The sequence below is a fragment of the Solea solea genome, chromosome 16 (assembly GCF_958295425.1).
Source record: "Solea solea chromosome 16, fSolSol10.1, whole genome shotgun sequence".
NCBI lineage: Eukaryota > Metazoa > Chordata > Actinopteri > Pleuronectiformes > Soleidae > Solea > Solea solea.
The window spans coordinates 20,313,369-20,333,329 of record NC_081149.1 but is presented as its reverse complement, the minus strand read 5'-3'; the positions used below and the strand labels follow the sequence as shown (position 1 = coordinate 20,333,329).

The window sequence follows — 19,961 nt, the reverse complement described above, 5'->3', positions numbered from 1 at the left end:
TCACAGGTCATCTGCAGGTGGAGCAAAGATCATCTGGAGGTTTATCTCCCTGGTGGGTTTCCTGTGAGAAATCATAATGTATATTAGAATGTTCTGTATGGCTAGTCTCAGCTTTTTGCTGAGAAAATACAACAAAGATGATGCCATTTTGTCTTATCTGATTCTCCTCCTCTCTCACCCATTTCCTTGTCTTTTTTTTTCAGTGGCAGGATGGCGGGGGTGAACGGAGACCGTAAAGGGAAGAAAGATGACAATGGGATTGGCACAGCCATTGATTTCATGCTTTCTAATGCAAAGCTTGTGCTGGGGGTGGGAGGAGCAGCCATGCTTGGCATTGCAACACTAGCTGTAAAAAGAGTTAAGTCAGAAGACATTATCTGTACCTGTAGTTTTCTTTAACATGCTTATTAAAAGGTTCCGTTTATAAATGCTCTTAAATGTTACACACAGGGCCTTTAATTCCTACTACTAATATTTTTGCACACATTTCTTTGTTGAGCAGATGTATGACCGTGCCATAAGTGCTCCCACTAGCCCCACCAAGATGGAGCAGACTGGCAAGAGAAGCTGGGAAGAGCCTGCCTGGATAGGTTCGTCACCACGGGTGCTGAGTCATGACATGAAATCCACAGTTAGCAGGTCACTACAGTCTCTGCCCACTTCTTCACATGCTTTTGAACCAGGTGAGAAAAGCAAACGTCTCTTTAAAGGTTGTGTTTAATTCCAACTGTCTTATGGTTTACTCTAAAAAAAATCTTAACCCCTTTTACACAGTCTGTTCTTTGTTGTTGATGCCATCTGTGGAGGTACATTTGTCACAGAGCCTAATAAACATCTGTGTAAAAGACAGATGAAATGATGGTAAAAATACTGAAGACGCAGCTGTGCATGCAAGCATTATTTTATTTTAAGTTACATAGGGACAGCATTGGTGAAAGGGTCTTGTTATTGGCTGAAGGGATTATTCTTTGAAACAGTAGATGAAATAAGATCACAAACCGTGCTGCATGTGTTGAGATTTTTCTTTTTAAATAGTTCATCTACCTCTGATCTCTTCAGACTCTCTGCGTAGAGCAGTAGGTCGAGCTGCTGTGGGAGGTAAAGGAGCCACTCAGTCTGAACTGCTTAGGGCCCGGATGCGTTTGTCCTTGCAAGAACATCTGTGGGAATTCTATCAGCATAATGTAATCATTCCTACTGAGGAGCAGGCTATGGCCAAAAGGGCAGCACTGGACATCTGTGCCGAGCTCAGAGTCTTTCTTCATGCCAAACTACCTGACATGCCCCTCAGAGAAATGTACCTGAGTGGCAGTTTGTATGACGACCTCCAGGTAAGAGTTTTCACACATCTGGTTCTGTTTTTTAACAAAAGTCTGTCGTTTTAGCTTCAAGTACATTGATTTGATTAAAAATATGGCCCTATCTCTTAGGTGGTTACAGCGGACCATGCCCAGCTTATGGTGCCTCTTATCTTGGAGAAGAATCTGTGGTCATCCATCCCTGGAGAGGACACCATCATGAATCTCCCAGGTTTCTGCCTCGTTCGTAGAGAAAACTTAGAATATTTTCCCCGGAATAGCAGCTACTGGGACCGCTGCATGGTCGGAGGTTATCTCTCCCCTAAAACAGTCCTCGAGGTCTTTGACAAGCTGGTGGCCGGCTCCATCAATTGGCCAGCTATAGGGAGTGTTCTGGACTACATCATCCGTCCTGTGGTTCCCTCAGAAACACTGACCCTGGAGGTACAGTATGAGACGGACAGGAAGCTGTATGTGGACTTCTTACCATTACTGGTGATGGAGGACGGCACCTCACTGATAGCTAAACCCCATCGGCTTGCTGCAGAGCGCCATGAAAACCTGTGGCGGCAGAGCTTCCGTGTGGCTGAGACGGCTCGGCTCAGAGCTCTGGATCAGGAGGACGGAGGCTGCCGATGCATCTGCCTAAAGGTGGCAAAAGCGGTATGCAAGCTCAACCCTGCACTCAACCGGCTCAACGCCAGCCAGCTCACCAACACCATTTTGTTGCTGAGTGAAAAAGAAGGCGACTGGACCCAGGAGGCACTGGCTGAGCGCTTCCTCCAGCTGCTGCGGTCACTGGTGGGACACCTTGAGGCTGGGAGGCTGCCATGTGCCCTGAGCCCAAAAGTTAATTTACTCTGTGAGCTGACGGAAGAGGAAGTGGACGAGCTGGGGTACACGCTCTACTGCGCCCTCTCGGATCCCGAGGGGCTGCTGAGAACTGCTGTGGCGCAACAACCTAGTCCCTGACAACCTTGTCAATGCACAGCAACATGGATGGAAATGTCAGCCCACTGTTGTCTGCATGGAATCATCCTCTTGTCTTAAAACATATCATCTCTCAATTTCTACATGCCTGTTCACGAACATCTTGTGAGAAAATATGACATGGAGTTGCAGTTATTTGGTGTTTGATCGGTTTGACACTAAAAAAACAACAACTATATTATACACATGAAAGCAAGGGGTCAATGGAAATCATGGTTCTAACCAAAACCACAACATTGGGCATGCTGTTGGGGCCTAATACACTGAGAAGGAGGGGGCGAAAACCTGGATTGATTCATATGAAATGGATAATGTCATATTTATGCTCTTTTTAACTGGAGAGATTAAGGAATACAGGCTTGTCTGATACTTTTGTGGTTATCATTGACACCTGTTTTCAGTTGGGTCTGTGCGAGGAATAGAATGTAATGTTTGTGTGTATTCCAACCTAAAAGCTAATAAACTGTTGATCAGCCCAAAGGACTCAACATTATTGAGGAAAAAAAACAAACGGCAGTGTCGAGCAATTTAATTCATTTTTTTTTTTTATAAAAAAAATTATTTAAACAGTGACCATGTAATGTTCAAGATGATTTACATGGCTCCTGGGGTTCTTGAAATCAAATTAGGCTGTTTTGGAATATGTGCAACTTGCATGTGCTCACTACCTAATCTAGGAAAAAAAAGTGGCTGATTATACTAATTAATTAATATTTCTATTTAAAGCCATTCAAGAACAGTGTGGCATTAAAGTCCTTCTCCTCAAAATGAAATGGAACTTCACATTTGAAAGCATACAGTAAAACAGAAATGTAGCTCCATTTTGATCATAGATAACTTTGGCGTGGACAGGATATGTTTCCATGTGACTGTCTCATACAGAGCAGCTCTTTGTTTGTCGTGCTGAAAAGATCACATTTTGTTGCTTGTGTGCACACGTCTGAAGAACTTCATTATACTTAACTTTGCACTGTCTTGAAAGAAACTAATATTGTTTCATTTTGACACTTTGTAAGTGCCGTTTATTGTTTTTTTCCTTTTCTTTTTCATTTTTTTTGCTTCAGTTTGTATTCCAGCTCAGATCCACTTTATTTTATATAATAACGTTCACACACACACACACACACAGACTGTTAAATATCATACACACTTCTGTGGGCTGGGTGTATTGTAGCATGTTAGGACACTTGTTTTTTTTTTTTTTAAACTACAGTATCTGAAATCAACGAGAGACGAGAACACTGCACTGCTGGTGATGACTTGCAGGGGTTGTGCGTTTGTCATGTGGTGAATTACGTCTCAGTGTTGACCTCAGCTACTTTATTTATTCCAGTGAATACATGGAGCCAGTTCTGTAGTTTGTTTTCACCTGTTCTCATTACAAGCCCACATTAAACTCTTGATTAACTGTAGCTCCTGAGCTGGTCCAGTCTGTCATAAACAGGTTGCCAGACATGGATTAGTGCAGCAAGTGACTGTGTTACACAGTCCTGTTATTTGTCAGTACTGGGGTTACACCAGCTGTGGTTGTGATACAGAGACTATCACCACCATGGGGCTGCTTTTTATGTAACAGTCTGATGTTAGATTGGCTTGATCCTCAGTGGAGCTTCATCAAATTAAGCTGCACAGTACGTTTCCACGTATGTCAACTATTACTGTGCTGCAGGAGATAGTGGGTGGAGTCACTGCAGTACCAGTTGCTTCTCATGATAAGGGGATTTAGGGATGAAGTGTCTCAATTCCGTTGTACTTCTGTTGTCAAATCGGTTAATATACTCTAAGTAATAATGGAGAAACAGGTTATTTTTATATCCATTGTACATCTGTAACCAAAACAAAGTTATTTATTTGCACCGGTTCCATTTTACATAGCTTGTGCGTCTCTGGATGTATGGACATCAGCGGTAGATCTTTATGTGCATATTGAGTGTCTTCCTTTGACCTAGTTTATGCTAGAAGTTACTACTGTGCTAATGTGAGGGGAGTCACTGTGCCTCGTGTTTTGTGTTATTGTATAAACGGAACCAAAAAAAAATGGATCACTACCTCTACATTGTGCATACTCTAGCCATATGCTGTATTTTTCCTTTTGTTCAGCTTTGGGGTCAAACAGTGCAGCGCTTCATTAAATGTTTTAAATGACACTGTGAATCATCATCTTTGATCAGTACATTTTATTCAGTCAGATTTGGTTTATAAAACTCACATAAGCGTTAAAACATCCTGAGATATGTTCAGTGTACAAAAGGAAGATCAATTTAATTTGAAATTAACATTCAGTTTAGGGTTTATTCAAATGTTTTGGGGTTAATTTTCCCCTTACGTATCTTGACAAATCATACAGCACAAATATCAAAATGCATAGTTCTGTCCTGAATCAGAGACTTCACATTAAAGCTCAATCAAGTGCAAGAAACTGAAGCAGCGGCTTTGTTCAGTGGCAGACGTGATGTGGAGACGGTTATTCAGGAAGTATCCACACTTGTTTCTCATGACACGTGAGACATTGATGCCTTTAAGTGTAGATGACCGACATTACATCACCTTTTCAAAACAAACCATTTAAAGCATATTATCTTTGGAAATGAGCAGTGACACCTTTTTTTTCCTCCTTGATCTATTTAGCGGGAGCAAACCCGACACGATCGGCGTTCCTGTCAAACACAGTGTAGTACTTCCCAATGAATACGTCTCCCAGGATCCACAGGGGCCCTGCAGGAGGAGGGATGTCCATCGCCATGAAGCCTGACAAGCAGATCGATGTACCCATCTGAGACTCCTGCGATTAAAAGGATAAAAGACACGGATTTAACTTCTGCCCGTTCAGATATGCAATACAGACTCAGGTCAGACTGTCCTGTATTTAGACTAATACAATACTGGGGGGTTAGGATGAATTGCAAGGGTCTTGACAGAGGTCTAAACAAATGAATGAACACTATCCTTTCTGGTATGTGAAGGCCACCGTAGTTCCCTGACACACTTAGGAAAGAGAAGGCGAGTGGAGGAGTCCTCCGTTTGTAACAATCTGCAGTCTCGTCTTTACATGATGTCACCTAAGGCAGGAATGTCGAGCACAAGCGGCGACATACAGCTGACACTAAAGAGACAATGTGGAAATGCAAAGTAATCCCTGGACTAGAATTTTTACTTTGTAAACAAAAGCCTATAAATAAGTTGGAAAATGATAGTTTTATGTCCAATAACGAATAAACTAAATTAAATTATTAAAAAAATGTTTCAACAGAGAAGAAGAAACACTTTGTAAATCAAAGAATGTTTCAAGCATTTAGAAATGCAACTTTAATCATCATTGCACACTTGGTTTGAGTAGAGTAAAAATGGAAAAGCAAATTTGATTTGATCTGTAGAAATATCTTGGCACAATTATGACTTGGTCTTAACCTCAGCGTGTTTGTTTATCCCGTCAGTATCGTTTAAGACCGACGATTCAGCGCTTGGTTTTCTAATAATATGCTCTGTGGTTAACATGTTTGATCTGAGCCTCTGTTAACTGTGTTAACTGTGCAGCAGCCTCAGTTACAAACAAAGACAATTGGCTAAACCACCAAATCTTACTTAAAGATCTGGATTAATACACATTTTGTCATCATGATTCAAATTAAACATTTCTGATGGCCATAATGACTGGACATGTCACAGTAACTCTTGGTCCAGAGGGAAATGCCGTGTCAGGCTACACAACTCAAAAAGAATTCTTTTATGAAAAGGTCCATCTACCTTCATGACATAATCCTCTCCAGTCAAGTTGAACATCTTCCCTCCGATGTTGAAGGAGACGACGGGGAGAGATGGAATCTTTTTACAGTCAATGAAGTACTGAGGGAGAGGGAGATGGAGGGGACATGATCTTGAAATGATCTCTCAAAAACAAAAGAGAAGAACATAAAATCGGGATTAGTTTTCTCAGCTTTACCTCTCCCATTATCAGTGGCAGAGCACCAATGGCTCTGTGCAGAGCTCTGACTTCCTCTCGTGGGCCGACTATTAGGGAAGTTCCCGTGTCAACAATGGCCTGGCAACCGGCTTTGCAGAGAGTCAACTGGTTGCCAACTTCAACTCTGCAGGACAAAGGAGAGCAGAGAGAGAAGTGACATGTGTCGGTTTCATCACAATATGACAACCTGCTTTAATGCAGCCTTTAAGACTCACACATTCATTTAACTTAAATATATATATATTTGTGTTATATCTAACATCTTTCAAAGTGCAAGGACACAAAAGAGAGAACTGAACGCAGAACAAAAACTACGTCAAGGCCATGTGACGTTTTTTTAGAGATCCCAGTTCCTCTCGCACAATGAAGCCATTCTCCTCACCCGTTCACGTTAATCTGCCAGTAAGCCTTGCGTGTAACATTAACATAGTGCAGGTCTCCAGTGTAGTACTGCGGATCGGTTCCACCCAGCATCAGCTCCCCTCCAACCGCTGCTGTTGGGTCTCTGCGGGACAGGTTGGACAGAAGTGCTGCTTTAACAACCAGACGTTGCAGCGTGACGATTTTGTCTCACAGGTTCAAACATTGACAAAGTCTGTGTCTCCAACCTGCTAATGTAGAAAGAGAAGATGTTCTGAGGCAGCAGCTTGGCAGCCATGGCCGTGTCAAACACCGGCGTGACATTAGCGACTGATATGGAGGGGTAGGCCATGCCCAACACCCCATCGAAGCGAGCGACGGCGAACGTGATGCCAGGCTGCTTCACTGCTTCGGCAAACTGCTGAGCGGGAACGGACAGACCTGCGAGCTGCAGCCACCAGAGAGGCAGAGAGGAGGAATGTCAAAAACCAAGAGGAAAAACTGGACTTCTAATGAAATGATAAGAATGGCGTGACCACCAAACACTGTTGAGGAACGCTGTGGAACAAAGAGCGCTGCATGTGAGTGAGTGTGTGAATGTGAGTGTTTCTCAAGCTCACAGAGACGGTGTCCTCGCTGATGAAGCCAGATAAGCTGCCTCTGCCGTACCGGATGGAGAACGCTGTGCCGTTCTTAACGTACGTGCTCGACTTCCTCGAGTTGTACCGGTGATGAAGCCCTAACATGAGAGAACAAAACAAGATGGAAACTCTCCAATTTACAATCAATTTGCTTCCACTACCTTCATTTGCATTTATGTGAGGAAACTTTCACCGAGGTGAATAAAATCAAACCAGCAAAATAAAAACACAAACATGGAAAAACTCTGAAGCAACAGTCCCAACAGCGTAAGGTTTTATCTAGCTTTAACACTTCGTTTTATCTAATTCAAATTTTGAGCAAATTCAAGCACTATTCACCACAAAGCCACATCCTGTTGTCAGCCTGACATGCTGCTCCCTATATTTGACACCCATTTGTTTATTGATAGGCGTGTGTCAGGAAGTGTTCAGCATTTTCAGTATGAATGGAGAGAAATGAATTGACAAATTCCTTTTGTTACCACAAAAGTGTTTCTCTTTTTTTCTTTTTGAACTTCAATTCACTGTATTTAAAACAAACAGTAGATTAGTTCATGGTCTGAGGCACCTTTCACACATCTGTGTTAGGTGCGAAAGTCACACAGCAATTCAAACGTCTCACCAGGAAGTGGCTCACAGGAACATGCACTGAACAAATGTACACAAAAGGTGCCCTGAATACAATTATGTGCACACAAAGTCAAACTCACAGCAGGCCAAATCAAAGAAAGAGCAGTGAATGGAGGGGACCCACAGGTTGGAGGAGCCGGTGTCAAACAGCACAGTGAAGTCCTGCGGCGGAGTGCCAATGCTGATCAGCCCGTAGTACTGAGCCTGAGGACACAAATGTGAACCAACAAGTACAGACATAAACATACCAGGACAAAAACAAGCAGCTTCACCTAACGAATGCCAAGTACAACAACAACAACAACAACGTGTTTATGGGACCTGATGTGAACTCTACTGTCAGGTCATTGTGACAGATGACCACCCTGTGCCCTGCCTGAGACTTGCAACCAGCTCCTACTGCCCTGACGACAAGTAACCAGCTTCCTCTTCATAGTGCCAGAGCACCAAGGTAGAAAAATGCAGAAACTGCCATGTTTCAGCAACTCACAAAATACTATTTTCTATTAGATCCGGATGTGTGGGTTTAAAAAAAAAAAGGTTGGGCACCCCTGGTCTTAAATGACTGTATCTGACTATAGATACTGGAGTTTGTGATATTGGTATCTGACACAAAAAAGTGGTATTGTCCCATCCCTAGTAGAAACATGGTGGCACAGAGAGTATATAAAAATAAGGCTTATTCTAAAGCTTCAGATAACTTTTTGTTACATTTTTAAGCATGTATACACTAATAAAACATTCTTGTGGGTAGTATATTTGATTTCAGCCAATAAACTCTCCTAAACAATTCAAGGGAAGGGAAGTTCGTCAGTGAGTGCACACAAACGTACATCCATGAAGTTGGTCAGCCTCTCCACGGGCAGGTCAGGTGCAGGATAGCTGTCCACAGCTCCGGTGCTCTTCGCCAGAGCCAGAAGCTCCTGCACAGACCTCCCATTGTCGCTCATGAGGCGGCGCAGACTTCTGGTTTTGTGAAGAGGAACTCTGTGAAACACACATTTGACCGAGACAAGTGAACGTGAAACACGTGGCTTTGGAATGATATTAATTACACGCACTCACAAACGTATACACAACGGAGTTGTCTGACTTTAACACGCACTTCAACCTCAGCTGTGTTTACCTGACGATGGCGACACTTTGTGTGATCAGCAGCGTCCCGATGACGACATGCAGCATGTTCAGTTGCAGTAACATATCTGTGCCGATGAAGATAACTTCAGTAAATGACTCTGTACTGCTTCCGTTAACGAGGTAAAGCTCTAGTCTCCACTGTTTCAAACGACGCAGACAAGCAGAGTGAACGTGCTTCGGTAACGTCCGTATCTACTCGTTTTTCTCCGCCGTGCGGCTCTAAGTGCGTGGAGGACGATAACCGCTGTGAAGCGCTGTGATTGGTTCATCACGAGCACGAGCCTCTACGCGGGTCACGAGCATCCATGGTCACGAGTTAAACTGTAACTGGATAAATTTGGATGAAATGATGAGTTCATACCAGCGGGAGAATTCAGCTGATAAAACCTTTTATATAATAGGACAAAATGCAAACAATGTGGGGAAAAAAGAGTAAAGTTCACAAATTAAACCTATACAGGCAAAACTTGCTATTTCCATTTTTGCAGTGTTGTAATGTACAAATACTTACCAGGCCTTGTGCCATGAACTGCTCCATGAAAACTCAAAAAAGCCATCAGGAGCAATGTGGGGGTAAAGTGTCTTGCTCAAGGGCACATCAAATGCACAACCTTCGAGTTCAAAGACGACTTGCTCTACCACTGAGCTACCGTCGCTCCCAATGGCTCTGTTCATTTCCGGTAAGTCAGGACAGCACGCAGCCATTATTGATTTGATTATTTACAGCTGTGCATTTCCTTCAGTGACATTTTCAAAATGTCTGTCATGATAATTTTCCAATAGTTTACCTTTGGCTTGACGTGTTGTCTTATGTGTGAAATTATTATTGAGGTGCTGGTAGATAGGTGGGTTATGTTAGCTTTAAACACAACTAGGCTATGCTATGTTATGCTAAGCTAATTAGCAGAAACACAGACGGTCGCAGGCTTCATTTTCCAATTATTTTTTTAAAATCTGACCCTGAAAACACCCAGTGAAGTTCTCAGTAAATTGAAATGAAATTATGAATGTATCCACACAACAGCCAATTTACATTTAGTCAGCTTCCCTCTGACTCAGGTCCATGACGCGGCGTGAAAGCAGCTCACTTGGCCTGTTGAACAAGTTTCAGATATGATCCTTTTAACAACGAAAACATCAACTCTCTGGAAGACACAACCACACTTATTCTCTCATTTCTATACATTTTAAGACTTACACTGACTTCCTTTCACTTGGATAGTCTAACCAAGGCCTCATCATTAACATGAACCATAACCAGTTATGACAGTAATCTGTTTATGCCAGAAAACGTCCTAAATAGGTCACAAACACACACACAAACACAGAGAGAGAGAGCGAGAGAGGAGATTACTTTTAATTACATTCATGCCCTGGAGACTACTCTAACTTCAACCATGACCACCACAATACCTACTTTTAATGTGTGTGTGTACAAACAACAACCACAGGAGGTGAGGACATTTTGTGAAAGTGAGGACTATTACTGAAACTCAGCTCGTTCATTTCCATTTCCTCTTTCAAAAATACTTTGTCTGTGACTGTTGCTCTTGCTTCTAATGGAATTCGCCGCATATTGCACATTGTTATGATCATACACTATCGTAAATCTGATTTCTATTCCTCCATAAATCTTTATGTCGTCCTTGTCACTGTAAACAAGAACTGGTTCTGAGTTGACCTTACCTTAAATAAAGGTTACATAAATGAAACCAAAACAATATGGCCGGTCCTCACACTCTGTCACACCTTAAAATGGGTTAAGACTTGGCTTTGGGGTTAAGGTTAGGTAAAGGGGAAGGGTCAGGCATGTGGTTGTGATGGTTAAGGTCAGTGTGAGGGGCTAAGGAATGCACTTAGTCTGAGTGTCCTCACTGAGCATGCTGTACAAGAATAAGCATCTACACGTTCAAATGACATATGTCCTCCTCTCCACTTGTGCATTTACTTTGTCTGTTTGTTTATTTTGCAAAACCGGAATCCGCCCGGGTGATTCTTCGTGGCTGTTGTCTTCTCTGAGGGAAAAAAAAAATCACGCACACACACCCCTTCAGGCCCTTTATTCTGACTACATGTCAGAGAATGAGGCAGACGAGAAGAAAGACAGAGGGAGGAGCAGGCATCCATGGCATCTGCAGCTTGACAGGAGTTCAGGCATGTGAGCGCACCGAAGGAGCGTTGGGCTTTCTTTTTACAGGATTCACACTCAAAAACATACAGTGGACAAAGAGGACACAGACACCGGAACAATGACGGTAAGAATGACCTCTCTCTGTTTGTATATACATTGTCAAACATTTGTGACATATACTGTAGAACTTTCCAGCAGGTGAAACTATTATGTGATAGATGTTAGGCTTATGATAACCTCCAGTCTGTGTGTATGGAGCATGCACAGGTTGTAATCAAAGTACAGTTGTTATCAAAGCACAGTTTGTCCTCAAAGCTTTGCTATCAAAGCACTTTTTGGTTATATGTTAACCTTCATTTTCATCTCTGTCTACTAATCATCAGAACCCTGTATGTTTTGTTGGTTTACAACCTGCTTTCCAAATAAAACGTCATAAAGACACTTGAGTTGTTCCCACCGCACTTATGCTGGTTACCCTTTCCAGAGGGGAGTTTATTGAGCTGAAGTGAGCAGTTTAGTAAAAGTCTGGACTAAGAGTCAAGACAGGTGAGCGAAAACTCCTCGAAAAAGTTCAATTCTGCGCCTGGGTTCAAACTTGCTGATTTGCATGTTCAACCAATCCCCTGAAGGCTTGCTACATCTGAAAATCTTCATGACTCAGGTTTCACACATCATATATATACCCAGTGACATGATGTGTGTGGCTCAAACTATTTTAATACATACCTTAAAAGCAGAAAGTAAATGCGATGAGAGCATCTACACCCAACAACAGGACAAACCAGTGATGTAGCCATCTGAATACTGCAGTGCGCCATGATTTACCTGAGATGGATATAATATCCTCATCTCATTGCTCAAACGCTTATCTCTTTGTTAATCCTCTGAGAAATGACCACAGCACTAACCAGATATCGACCAGATATGTCTGCCATTATACTCGTGAGTGGAGCAGCAGGTGTTGTTTACCTGTCAACCTCACTGTCAGGGAAACTGACATGGTTTTCTTTGATCATCAATCTTATAGTATTGAGTATTAGGGCCAAACTGGAAAGAAATAATATTGGAATGAAGTTGTGATATTAGGAGAATAAAGTCATAATATTACGAGAATAAAGTCGTAATATTACAAGAATAAAGTCGTAATAGTATGCGAATAAAGTCGTATTATTATGAGAATAAAATCGTAATATTATGAGAATAAAGTCGTAATAGTATGAGAATACATTTGTAATAGTATGAGAATAAAGTCGTAATATTATGAGAATAAAGTCGTAATATTACGAGAATAAAGTCGTAATAGTATGCGAATAAAGTCGTATTATTATGAGAATAAAGTCGTAATAGTATGAGAATAAAGTCGTAATATTATGAGAATACATTTGTAATAGTATGAGAATAAAGTCGTAATATTATGAGAATAAAGTCGTAATAGTATGAGAATAAAGTCGTAATATTATGAGAATACATTTGTAATAGTATGAGAATAAAGTTGTAATATTATGAGAATAAAGTCGTAATATTATGAGAATACATTTGTAATAGTATCAGAATAAAGTCGTAATATTAAAAAAGTGCTACAATTTTATGAGAATATAGTCATAATATTAGGAGAACATAGTCATAATATTAGGAGAATAAAGTCGTAATACTACAAGAATAAAGTTGTAATGTTACAAATATTATGAACTTTAAAATTATACAAAATCTGGTAATACTACGACTTTATTCTCGACTTTACCTTTGTTGTTTTGGCCCTAATACTCCGTTGTAACAGCCTCAATATTTGAAGCTTTCGTTTGTCCAGATTTCAAAGAGGGATTTATTTGTTCAAGTGTAACACGGACTATGTTGAGTCATCATATACAGGAAGAAAATCACAGATCTGTGTTACATATAAACATGTCTAATTCACCTGTCCCTGTCAATCTACAACACAAATAGAATTCAGTCATGATTCTTATGATATTTAATATACATTTGTTCTTTTTCACACCACAGAAAACCCATATATTTAGATATATATGTCCGAGCTGTAAAGACTATAAGTGTGAAAGTGTTAAAGAACATTTCTGGACAGTAAAGTCGTACGGTACTCATTGTGACCAAAGTTTGATTTGACCATAACTTTGACTCATCCTTATCTTAGATCCAGAGAGTTAACACCAGACAACTCTGTGTCTTTAACAGTTTCTGTTAGGCCACTTTCAAAATAAATATGCAGCCGTAGAAAGCAACGCAGGCACATTTACTTTTAGATAATGGATAATAGATAATAGATAGATAATGTATGAACAATTATCCTCCCCTAACTGTTTTGCATATAGGCCAAGGCAGTTCCTTTGTGCCATAAATCAAGTTTTTTGTTTTTTAAACCCAGTTCAAGCAAGGAGAATAACTTATAGGGGGCCAATTTAAGCATGGATGGTATCATTTTATATTTTATATTCTCACTTTCCTATAATCTCCTTTATCTGCTGTGAAGCACTTTGTGATTTCTGTCTGTGAAAAGTGCAATAGAAATAAATAAACTTTGCTTGCTCGATAAAGGCAAAACGGTTTTAAATTTGTCTCTCTTAAACCCCCCTAGCCACCGAAACCGCCCAGGAAAAGCCTGATGATGAAGTCTAGCATCACCAACGGCTATGACACTCTACCACCCGCCTATGAAGAGCCTGATGCACTGAAGGTAAAAAAAAGCAGCTGGAGTTTTGCAAAGCGTTCAAATTTACATAAAAATGTTGAATTGCTGCTTGAATTTCATGCTTTGTCTGATTATAATTCCTTACCATCCCCTTGTTCCATCTTTAGTGGAAATGCAGATGTTAACTCACTGAATCACTCGCTTGTTGATTTTCTTTATTGTCAGCCTGCGGTCACAGACGAAGTTCAGCCAGAGTTCAGAGTCAAGCCTGTACCTCGTCCTAGATCTAAAATACTACCAAAACCTCCACCAAGTGACACCACCAACTCTGCTGTTGACTCTGGGAATGAAACAAGCAGTGAAACTACCGCAGTGGTGAGTACAGCAGGTTTGACACACAGTAACCTCCTGATTAATCGGCACACATTAATTAGGAGTAATTATACTGTGTCCTTATGTCTTTAGAGTTGCCAGCACGATGAAGAGCCTGCACCAAGGCTCCAGCCTGTTCGTCCCCCTCCGAGACCACCGCCAATCAGATGTTTGACCTCCACTACGGCAGATGTTTATGGAGGCAGCCAGAACAGCAGCTCAAATACTGAGACAACTGTGAATGTATGTGACATTTTAAATACAGCGGCATGCATCATTAACACCTAAAAATATTCACAAGTTGTTGTTATCCTTCTTCTTTCGGCGTCTGACTCCATTTTCCCCCTTGTGTCCTCTTCTGTTACGCTGACTGTCCTCATATCCTTGAACCCTCTCTGTGGTCTTCCTCTTTTCCCCCTGCCTCGGCAGCTCCATCTTCTTTTATTGTTACTATGAATCACATTTATTTGGACACATGTTTTGGTCCAAAGTGACTTAGAATACATGTATTTAAGCCACATATATGAGCAAGACACTTCATAATCACTCTTAAAAGGAAAAAGTCCTGCGGGAATTCGAGGCCTTAGACATGTCATAGACATTTCATGATTATTCTAACCAAGGTAAGATTAACCAAATGACTCGAAATGACTCGTCACAATTACTTTCCAGCAGGACAAAACAATAATTGCTAATGATATTATCAATAAAATAAAATAAATGATGGGTTAAGAAATGTCACAACAAACACACTTTTATAAGCAACATTGCTGCCCATAGAATGCAAGAGGAAATATCTTAGTTGAGTTTAAGGCACTTAGAGTACAAATATTACTCATACATAAGGAATAATCTGACTATTTGACAAAAGTGTAAAAGCTGATAATGCACAGGAATCAATAATACTAATGACCACTGTCAAAAGTACAATATGGCTTGGCGTGGCACATAACATGACAGCATCAGCGTGTTTCCCACCATGCCAGTTCTACACAAAAATAGAAACCAACGATTTCCTTTTGCACAGTACAGTGAGACAGAATAAAGGCACAACATTCCTCTGGTGTAAAGGGGTTTCTGTTATTGTTATTATGTGCAATAGTTATTTTTCCTGCTATGACGAGTCGAAATGTCAGTGTCTGAAGTATTGTTCCCCATTTGGAAACGTTTTCACAAAAACACGTGCAGGTTCCAGTTGATAGTTTCTTAAAAGTATTTTATTGAACTGATTCCCACAGTGCACTTGTGTACAACACACTGTATATCTGTTGTGATTAATGGAACTTTAAGCGGAAAAAGTCTAACATTCTCCTTCTGTTGTAGCCCCCAGCTGTCCGTCTTGAGAAGAGGAAAAGTCTTCCACCTCCTGCACGCCCCCCGCCTCCTGCCATCTACTATGAGAGAGTACAGTCTATGAGAGGGATGCCCCGTAAGGTAGGGGATTACCTTTCACTAAAGCATGTGTCAGAGTTCTGTGGGAGACAGTGAAGGTAACTGATCATGTAGAACTCACCTTTCCTGATTTATTATTTCCTGTACAGACGAACAGCGTTGACTCTCAGCAATCCACAGTCTACTCCACACAGCAGACAGACTCAGCAGGTTTCCCTGAAGAGGTGGCCACTCCTTGTGAGACTTATGCAGAAAAGGTACAATTAAGGTCACAAATTATCAATAAGTTATGGGAAAAAAAGTAATTTTTTTTGTGATTTGACAATACGTGTGTATTTATTCTTAGTTTTAGACCTTTTGTTGTTGTTTTTAATCTGACAATGCAGTGCTCAGGTTTGTGAAATCACAAAGTGAACACGTGTGATTTTCAGGCCACAGACGCGACAGACAGACCCACAGTTCCACCTCGTCTACATCACGTGTATGGCCCGTCGCCTACACAGGTATGTGATTCACTGAAGAGTGCACTGAACCATAATTATAAGTGTCACAACTGTGACAGATATTGACAGAAAACGTTTGTTGTCCGTCCCACTGTCATGGAAAAACGGAATTCCCTGCATTTACAACTGAAACACAGATGGAAAGAGTTAACAAAAATCTTTGTAAACCAAAGTACAAAGTACCCAATCCCCATTCTAAAATGGCCCCCAGCCACAGTGGGGCCACTCCCACGCCCAGATAAATGGGAGGGTTGCATCAGGAAGGTTATCAGGTGTAAAAAATCTCTGCCAAATCAAATATGCGTCTCATTCCTAGAGAGGGAGAAGCCGAAAGACAAAAAAAAAAGAAAAGAAAATAGTGATTCTCTTCCTTTTCGTGTGCATGTTTAATAAAGATCAAACTGTACTGAGCACTTACACTTACACTGAAGGTTGAGAATGATCTTCATGCTTTCCTCAATGAGAAAATAATCCATTGTTATAATGTTATAAAGAATATTGATTTGATTATTATATTTACTCCTAAAGACATTTTTCCTTGTGGCTTTATACTGTATACTCTGGGGTAAATATGACCCTACAGTGTATACACTAAATGTTTTTTCTAGCCTGGTTCATATTTTTGTTGTTCACTTACTGTAAAGCAAAGGTAACAAAATCAAATATGTCAAATATAAGTATCTCATATATTTCTCTTGGCTGATGGTCACAAGTCAGTGTAGGTTAGATTCTACATTCATGTATTTCTAAGACGTGTTCCTGGGAGTGTGAAAAATAGTCTTGTATAAAGCACCTAAAGGGAATACCTGAGTAAAAGTACAAGTATCTTACCAGAAAATGACTTGGTAGAAGTTGAAGTCACTTTTTTATTATTAGTAAAAGTCTTAAAGTATATGACATCTACTGTACTTCTGTATCAAAAGTAATTCTCTGAGATAAAATGTGTTTAAGTTACTTAAGAGTTAGGATTGAGCCATGGTAGCTCTGTGGTAGAACAAGTTGTCTTTCAACGAGAAGGTTGTGGGTTCAATTCCTGGTAGTCTTTCTATATGAGTCTTTGAGCAAGACACTTGTTGAAGCGTGTGAATGTCAAAACTGTAGTGTAAAGCAGGTCAAGACTAGATAAGCTCTATATACTGTAAATACAGACCACTTACCAACTCTTCTTCTGATTTTATTTGGTAGTACCGAGTAACAACGTAGTTTGGGTAAATGCAGGAGTAAAAGTAAAAGTTGCTAGAAATATGAATAATAAAGTAAAGTACAGATACGTTAATTTTGTACAGTACAGTAACAAAGTAATATGATCATGATTACAGTAATGATTATAGTTGGACAGCAATGTGTGAAGAGTGTCCAAACTTGAGTGTATGACTAAAAGCCACTTTAAAAGTCTTTGTCAATGACAGACCAGACCACCACCCCCTGCCTTCAACCCACCACCACCACCACCACCACCGTACTCAACAGGGACACAGTCAGAGTCAGTGTACAGTGAGATAGAACATCGGCCCTACCTGGATGTTCTGCCAGAGGACGAAAATACAACCGTGAGATTGACACTTTCCACACACACACACACACACACACACACAAAGAGCTTTATATTCTCTGAGGCCATAAAACTGAGTAGAATGTATGTTGTTGTTCATGTCTATTATTCTATTTCTGTTCAACAGACGTCAGTGAGGTCGATGCCTCGATCTGGACTACGCTACCAGAGTGGCTGCTTCTCTTCACGTCATCAGTCCAAAAAGGACGCAGATGTATGGCTTTTCTTAGTCCTTACCTCTTCCTCTTCCTGTGAATAAAATGAGGTTGTTTTTTTGTCTTGTACTCGTAAGAGTTTGGAAGAATCTATCCATCTAACACACACACACAGACGTAAAAATTAAATATTTATTTGATATGAAAATATAATGATCTCTGTTCCTTAGGAAATCATTGTGATGCTGAGATGGTTGACAAGAGTGTCGAGTAAGCCCACATTTTGTTTCCTATATTGTATGACATCATCGAAGTGAAACGTGTGTGTAATTTGTCTCTGCTGTCTGTCACTGCAACAGAATCGGACATGACTCCATCGCTGTATGGCCTCAGTTTAGAAGAGGAAATAAGGTAATGTAGTGGAATTTGAATTCCCTCACAATGACCTTTAAAAATATGCTAATTAGTTGTCTGATACACAGTGGCGTGCACAGACCTTTGGAAGAGCGGGGGAGAAAATGAAAAGGGCAACTACTGTGCACTTGTGGGGCAGACGCCACTAGTATTTCACTTTGTTTCAGCTGTTGTTGTTCTTGTGCTTTATAAATAAAGTTGGATTGGATGGGGCAGTTCAGGGGCCACTTACAACACATTATTAGCTCAAGCAGGCCGTAGCAGTCGAATAATAGCATAAAAGCCTATAAACAAGAACTCTTATCTGTATCTTTTTACAAAACCTATAACAAACAACCTGAAATTTACATTTACATTAACATTTACATATGTGCATCACAACTTACAGATCACAGTGGATATACAAAGGCACAACACATTTATTTTGAAAAATATAGTATTAATCAAATTATTGGATTGGACCCTCTGATGGGCCACTTCTGGCCCGCAGGCCGTAAGTTTGTCACCCCTGCATTATATGATTAATTTGTATCACAGAGATGGGCATTTTCTATACAGCACTGAATACCATTTCTTCAAAGAACACTCTTTGGGACACGGTCATGTAGGGACAATAGGGAACTTCATAACAGCATCATCATTGATTGGAAGGACAAATTTGCAAGGGCATCTTACGGGACACTGCATCGCTTTTCTCCACTGGAAAGGCACTCCTTTAGAAATTATTTGTATTTTGCTTTAGAGGCTACATATGAATGGCAGCCCTTAGGGCACTTCCTCATGTTTCTACCACTCTAGAGGGAACTTTAGTGTGCATCTTCTGACTTGTTGCTTAACTTAACTTAATTTGACAATAAAGGAAATGGTCTAAACTGAAAAGAAGATGTTGGTTACTTGAACCCATTTCTTGTTACTGTCCCTATGCAGATCATTTGAGCAGAGGGCCATGCATGTGAGCAAGGCCCTGCGTCTCTACAATCTCCTCTTGATGAAGCGCAGCGACTGCATGCGGAGCATCATCGCAGAGTTCAACTCCATCTCCCACAACCTGGACAAGATGAAGAAGAAGGCCAAAACCATGGGCATAGCTGGGGGCACCACTGGTGCCGTGGGAGGGGTGACTGCAGTGATAGGCATTGCCTTGGCCCCTGTGACCATGGGAGCCTCACTCATCGCTACAGCCGTTGGTGCTGGCATGGTAGCATCCGCTGGGGGTATGGGCGCGCACACTGTCAAGGCCAACAAGAAGACTGTGAATAGGACGACAGTTGAGAGACTAGCATATGATTATAAGGGGAACATTGTCGACATAGAACACTGCCTGGAGTTTATCCTCTCTGGTATGAATGACCTGCGAAGGCATGACATTGCCAGACTACATAGGGCGGGAGCCCAGTCTGACGCACTAAAGATGGCACATCTGTCACAGACTGTGTTTCAGAATAACGCGGACAATGAAAAGAAGACTTCTTGTGGACTGTCGTCTCAGAAACTGCTTCGGGATTTTGCCAAGGAATTGGATCAGTATTTCACGGAGGAGGAGGGTGAAATGCTGAAGAAGTCAAACAAAAGCAGGTTTTCTGGTCGCGTTCGTCTGCTGGCTGAAAATCTGCAAGACCACCTGGAATACCTCGTTCGAATGTGGGAAATGTTTAGCTGAAACAGAGAACTCTGGTGTGCATGTGTGTGAGTGTGTGTGTTCGCACATGGGTGTGTATTACGTTTCAGAATGTTTTGATATATATATATATATTTGACATATATTTTAATAAAAAATACAT

The 19,961-nt window shown here is 41.0% G+C and overlaps 3 protein-coding genes across 5 annotated transcripts; 2 read left to right on the top strand and 1 right to left on the bottom strand.

Annotated features, from left to right (window-relative positions):
- Positions 1-210: 210 nt before the first annotated feature.
- Positions 211-2,827, top strand: mief1 (mitochondrial elongation factor 1). Its single transcript, XM_058652981.1, has 4 exons — positions 211-357; positions 503-683; positions 1,060-1,331; positions 1,431-2,827. Exons 1-4 carry the CDS (start codon positions 211-213, stop codon positions 2,268-2,270), a joined length of 1,440 nt encoding a protein of 479 aa, XP_058508964.1. The 3' UTR covers positions 2,271-2,827.
- A 1,675-nt stretch (positions 2,828-4,502) lies between these two features.
- napsa (napsin A aspartic peptidase) lies at positions 4,503-9,256 on the bottom strand. Its single transcript, XM_058652982.1, has 9 exons — positions 9,007-9,256; positions 8,714-8,867; positions 7,961-8,084; positions 7,230-7,348; positions 6,858-7,057; positions 6,632-6,754; positions 6,229-6,373; positions 6,033-6,131; positions 4,503-5,070 (listed from the first exon to the last, which is right to left on the bottom strand). The coding sequence occupies exons 1-9, from the start codon at positions 9,078-9,080 to the stop codon at positions 4,909-4,911; spliced, it is 1,200 nt and encodes a 399-aa protein (XP_058508965.1). The 5' UTR covers positions 9,081-9,256; the 3' UTR covers positions 4,503-4,908.
- A 320-nt stretch (positions 9,257-9,576) lies between these two features.
- Positions 9,577-19,950, top strand: LOC131475110 (ras-associated and pleckstrin homology domains-containing protein 1-like). Of its 3 annotated transcripts, XM_058652979.1 has the most exons (13): positions 9,577-9,697; positions 11,038-11,272; positions 13,739-13,837; positions 14,018-14,167; positions 14,258-14,407; positions 15,488-15,598; positions 15,706-15,813; positions 15,988-16,059; positions 17,469-17,609; positions 17,739-17,825; positions 17,997-18,036; positions 18,126-18,177; positions 19,108-19,950. In XM_058652979.1, the coding sequence occupies exons 2-13, from the start codon at positions 11,267-11,269 to the stop codon at positions 19,838-19,840; spliced, it is 1,749 nt and encodes a 582-aa protein (XP_058508962.1). In that variant the 5' UTR covers positions 9,577-9,697; positions 11,038-11,266; the 3' UTR covers positions 19,841-19,950. The 3 variants fall into 3 exon arrangements, with proteins under 3 accessions (XP_058508962.1, XP_058508961.1, XP_058508963.1); XM_058652978.1 differs by lacking the exon at positions 9,577-9,697 and having other exon boundaries at positions 9,704-11,272; XM_058652980.1 differs by lacking the exons at positions 9,577-9,697; positions 11,038-11,272 and adding an exon at positions 11,569-11,694.
- The last annotated feature ends 11 nt before the right edge of the window (positions 19,951-19,961 follow it).

Bases quoted from the DNA above. Each gene is read 5' to 3' on its own strand.
- mief1 (XM_058652981.1), top strand. From the start codon at position 211: ATGGCGGGGGTGAACGGAGACCGTAAAGGGAAGAAAGATGACAATGGG. The intron at 684-1,059 runs GTGAGAAAAGCA...TGATCTCTTCAG, and splicing joins TTCACATGCTTTTGAACCAG to ACTCTCTGCGTAGAGCAGTA. The intron at 1,332-1,430 runs GTAAGAGTTTTC...CCTATCTCTTAG, and splicing joins GTTTGTATGACGACCTCCAG to GTGGTTACAGCGGACCATGC.
- napsa (XM_058652982.1), bottom strand. From the start codon at position 9,080: ATGTTACTGCAACTGAACATGCTGCATGTCGTCATCGGGACGCTGCTG. The intron at 8,085-8,713 runs GTACGTTTGTGT...TTGTGTCCTCAG, and splicing joins GGCTGACCAACTTCATGGAT to GCTCAGTACTACGGGCTGAT. The intron at 7,349-7,960 runs GTGAGTTTGACT...CTCTCATGTTAG, and splicing joins TTTCTTTGATTTGGCCTGCT to GGCTTCATCACCGGTACAAC.
- LOC131475110 (XM_058652979.1), top strand. The intron at 14,168-14,257 runs GTGAGTACAGCA...TTATGTCTTTAG, and splicing joins GCAGTGAAACTACCGCAGTG to AGTTGCCAGCACGATGAAGA. The intron at 18,037-18,125 runs GTAAGCCCACAT...TCACTGCAACAG, and splicing joins ATGGTTGACAAGAGTGTCGA to AATCGGACATGACTCCATCG.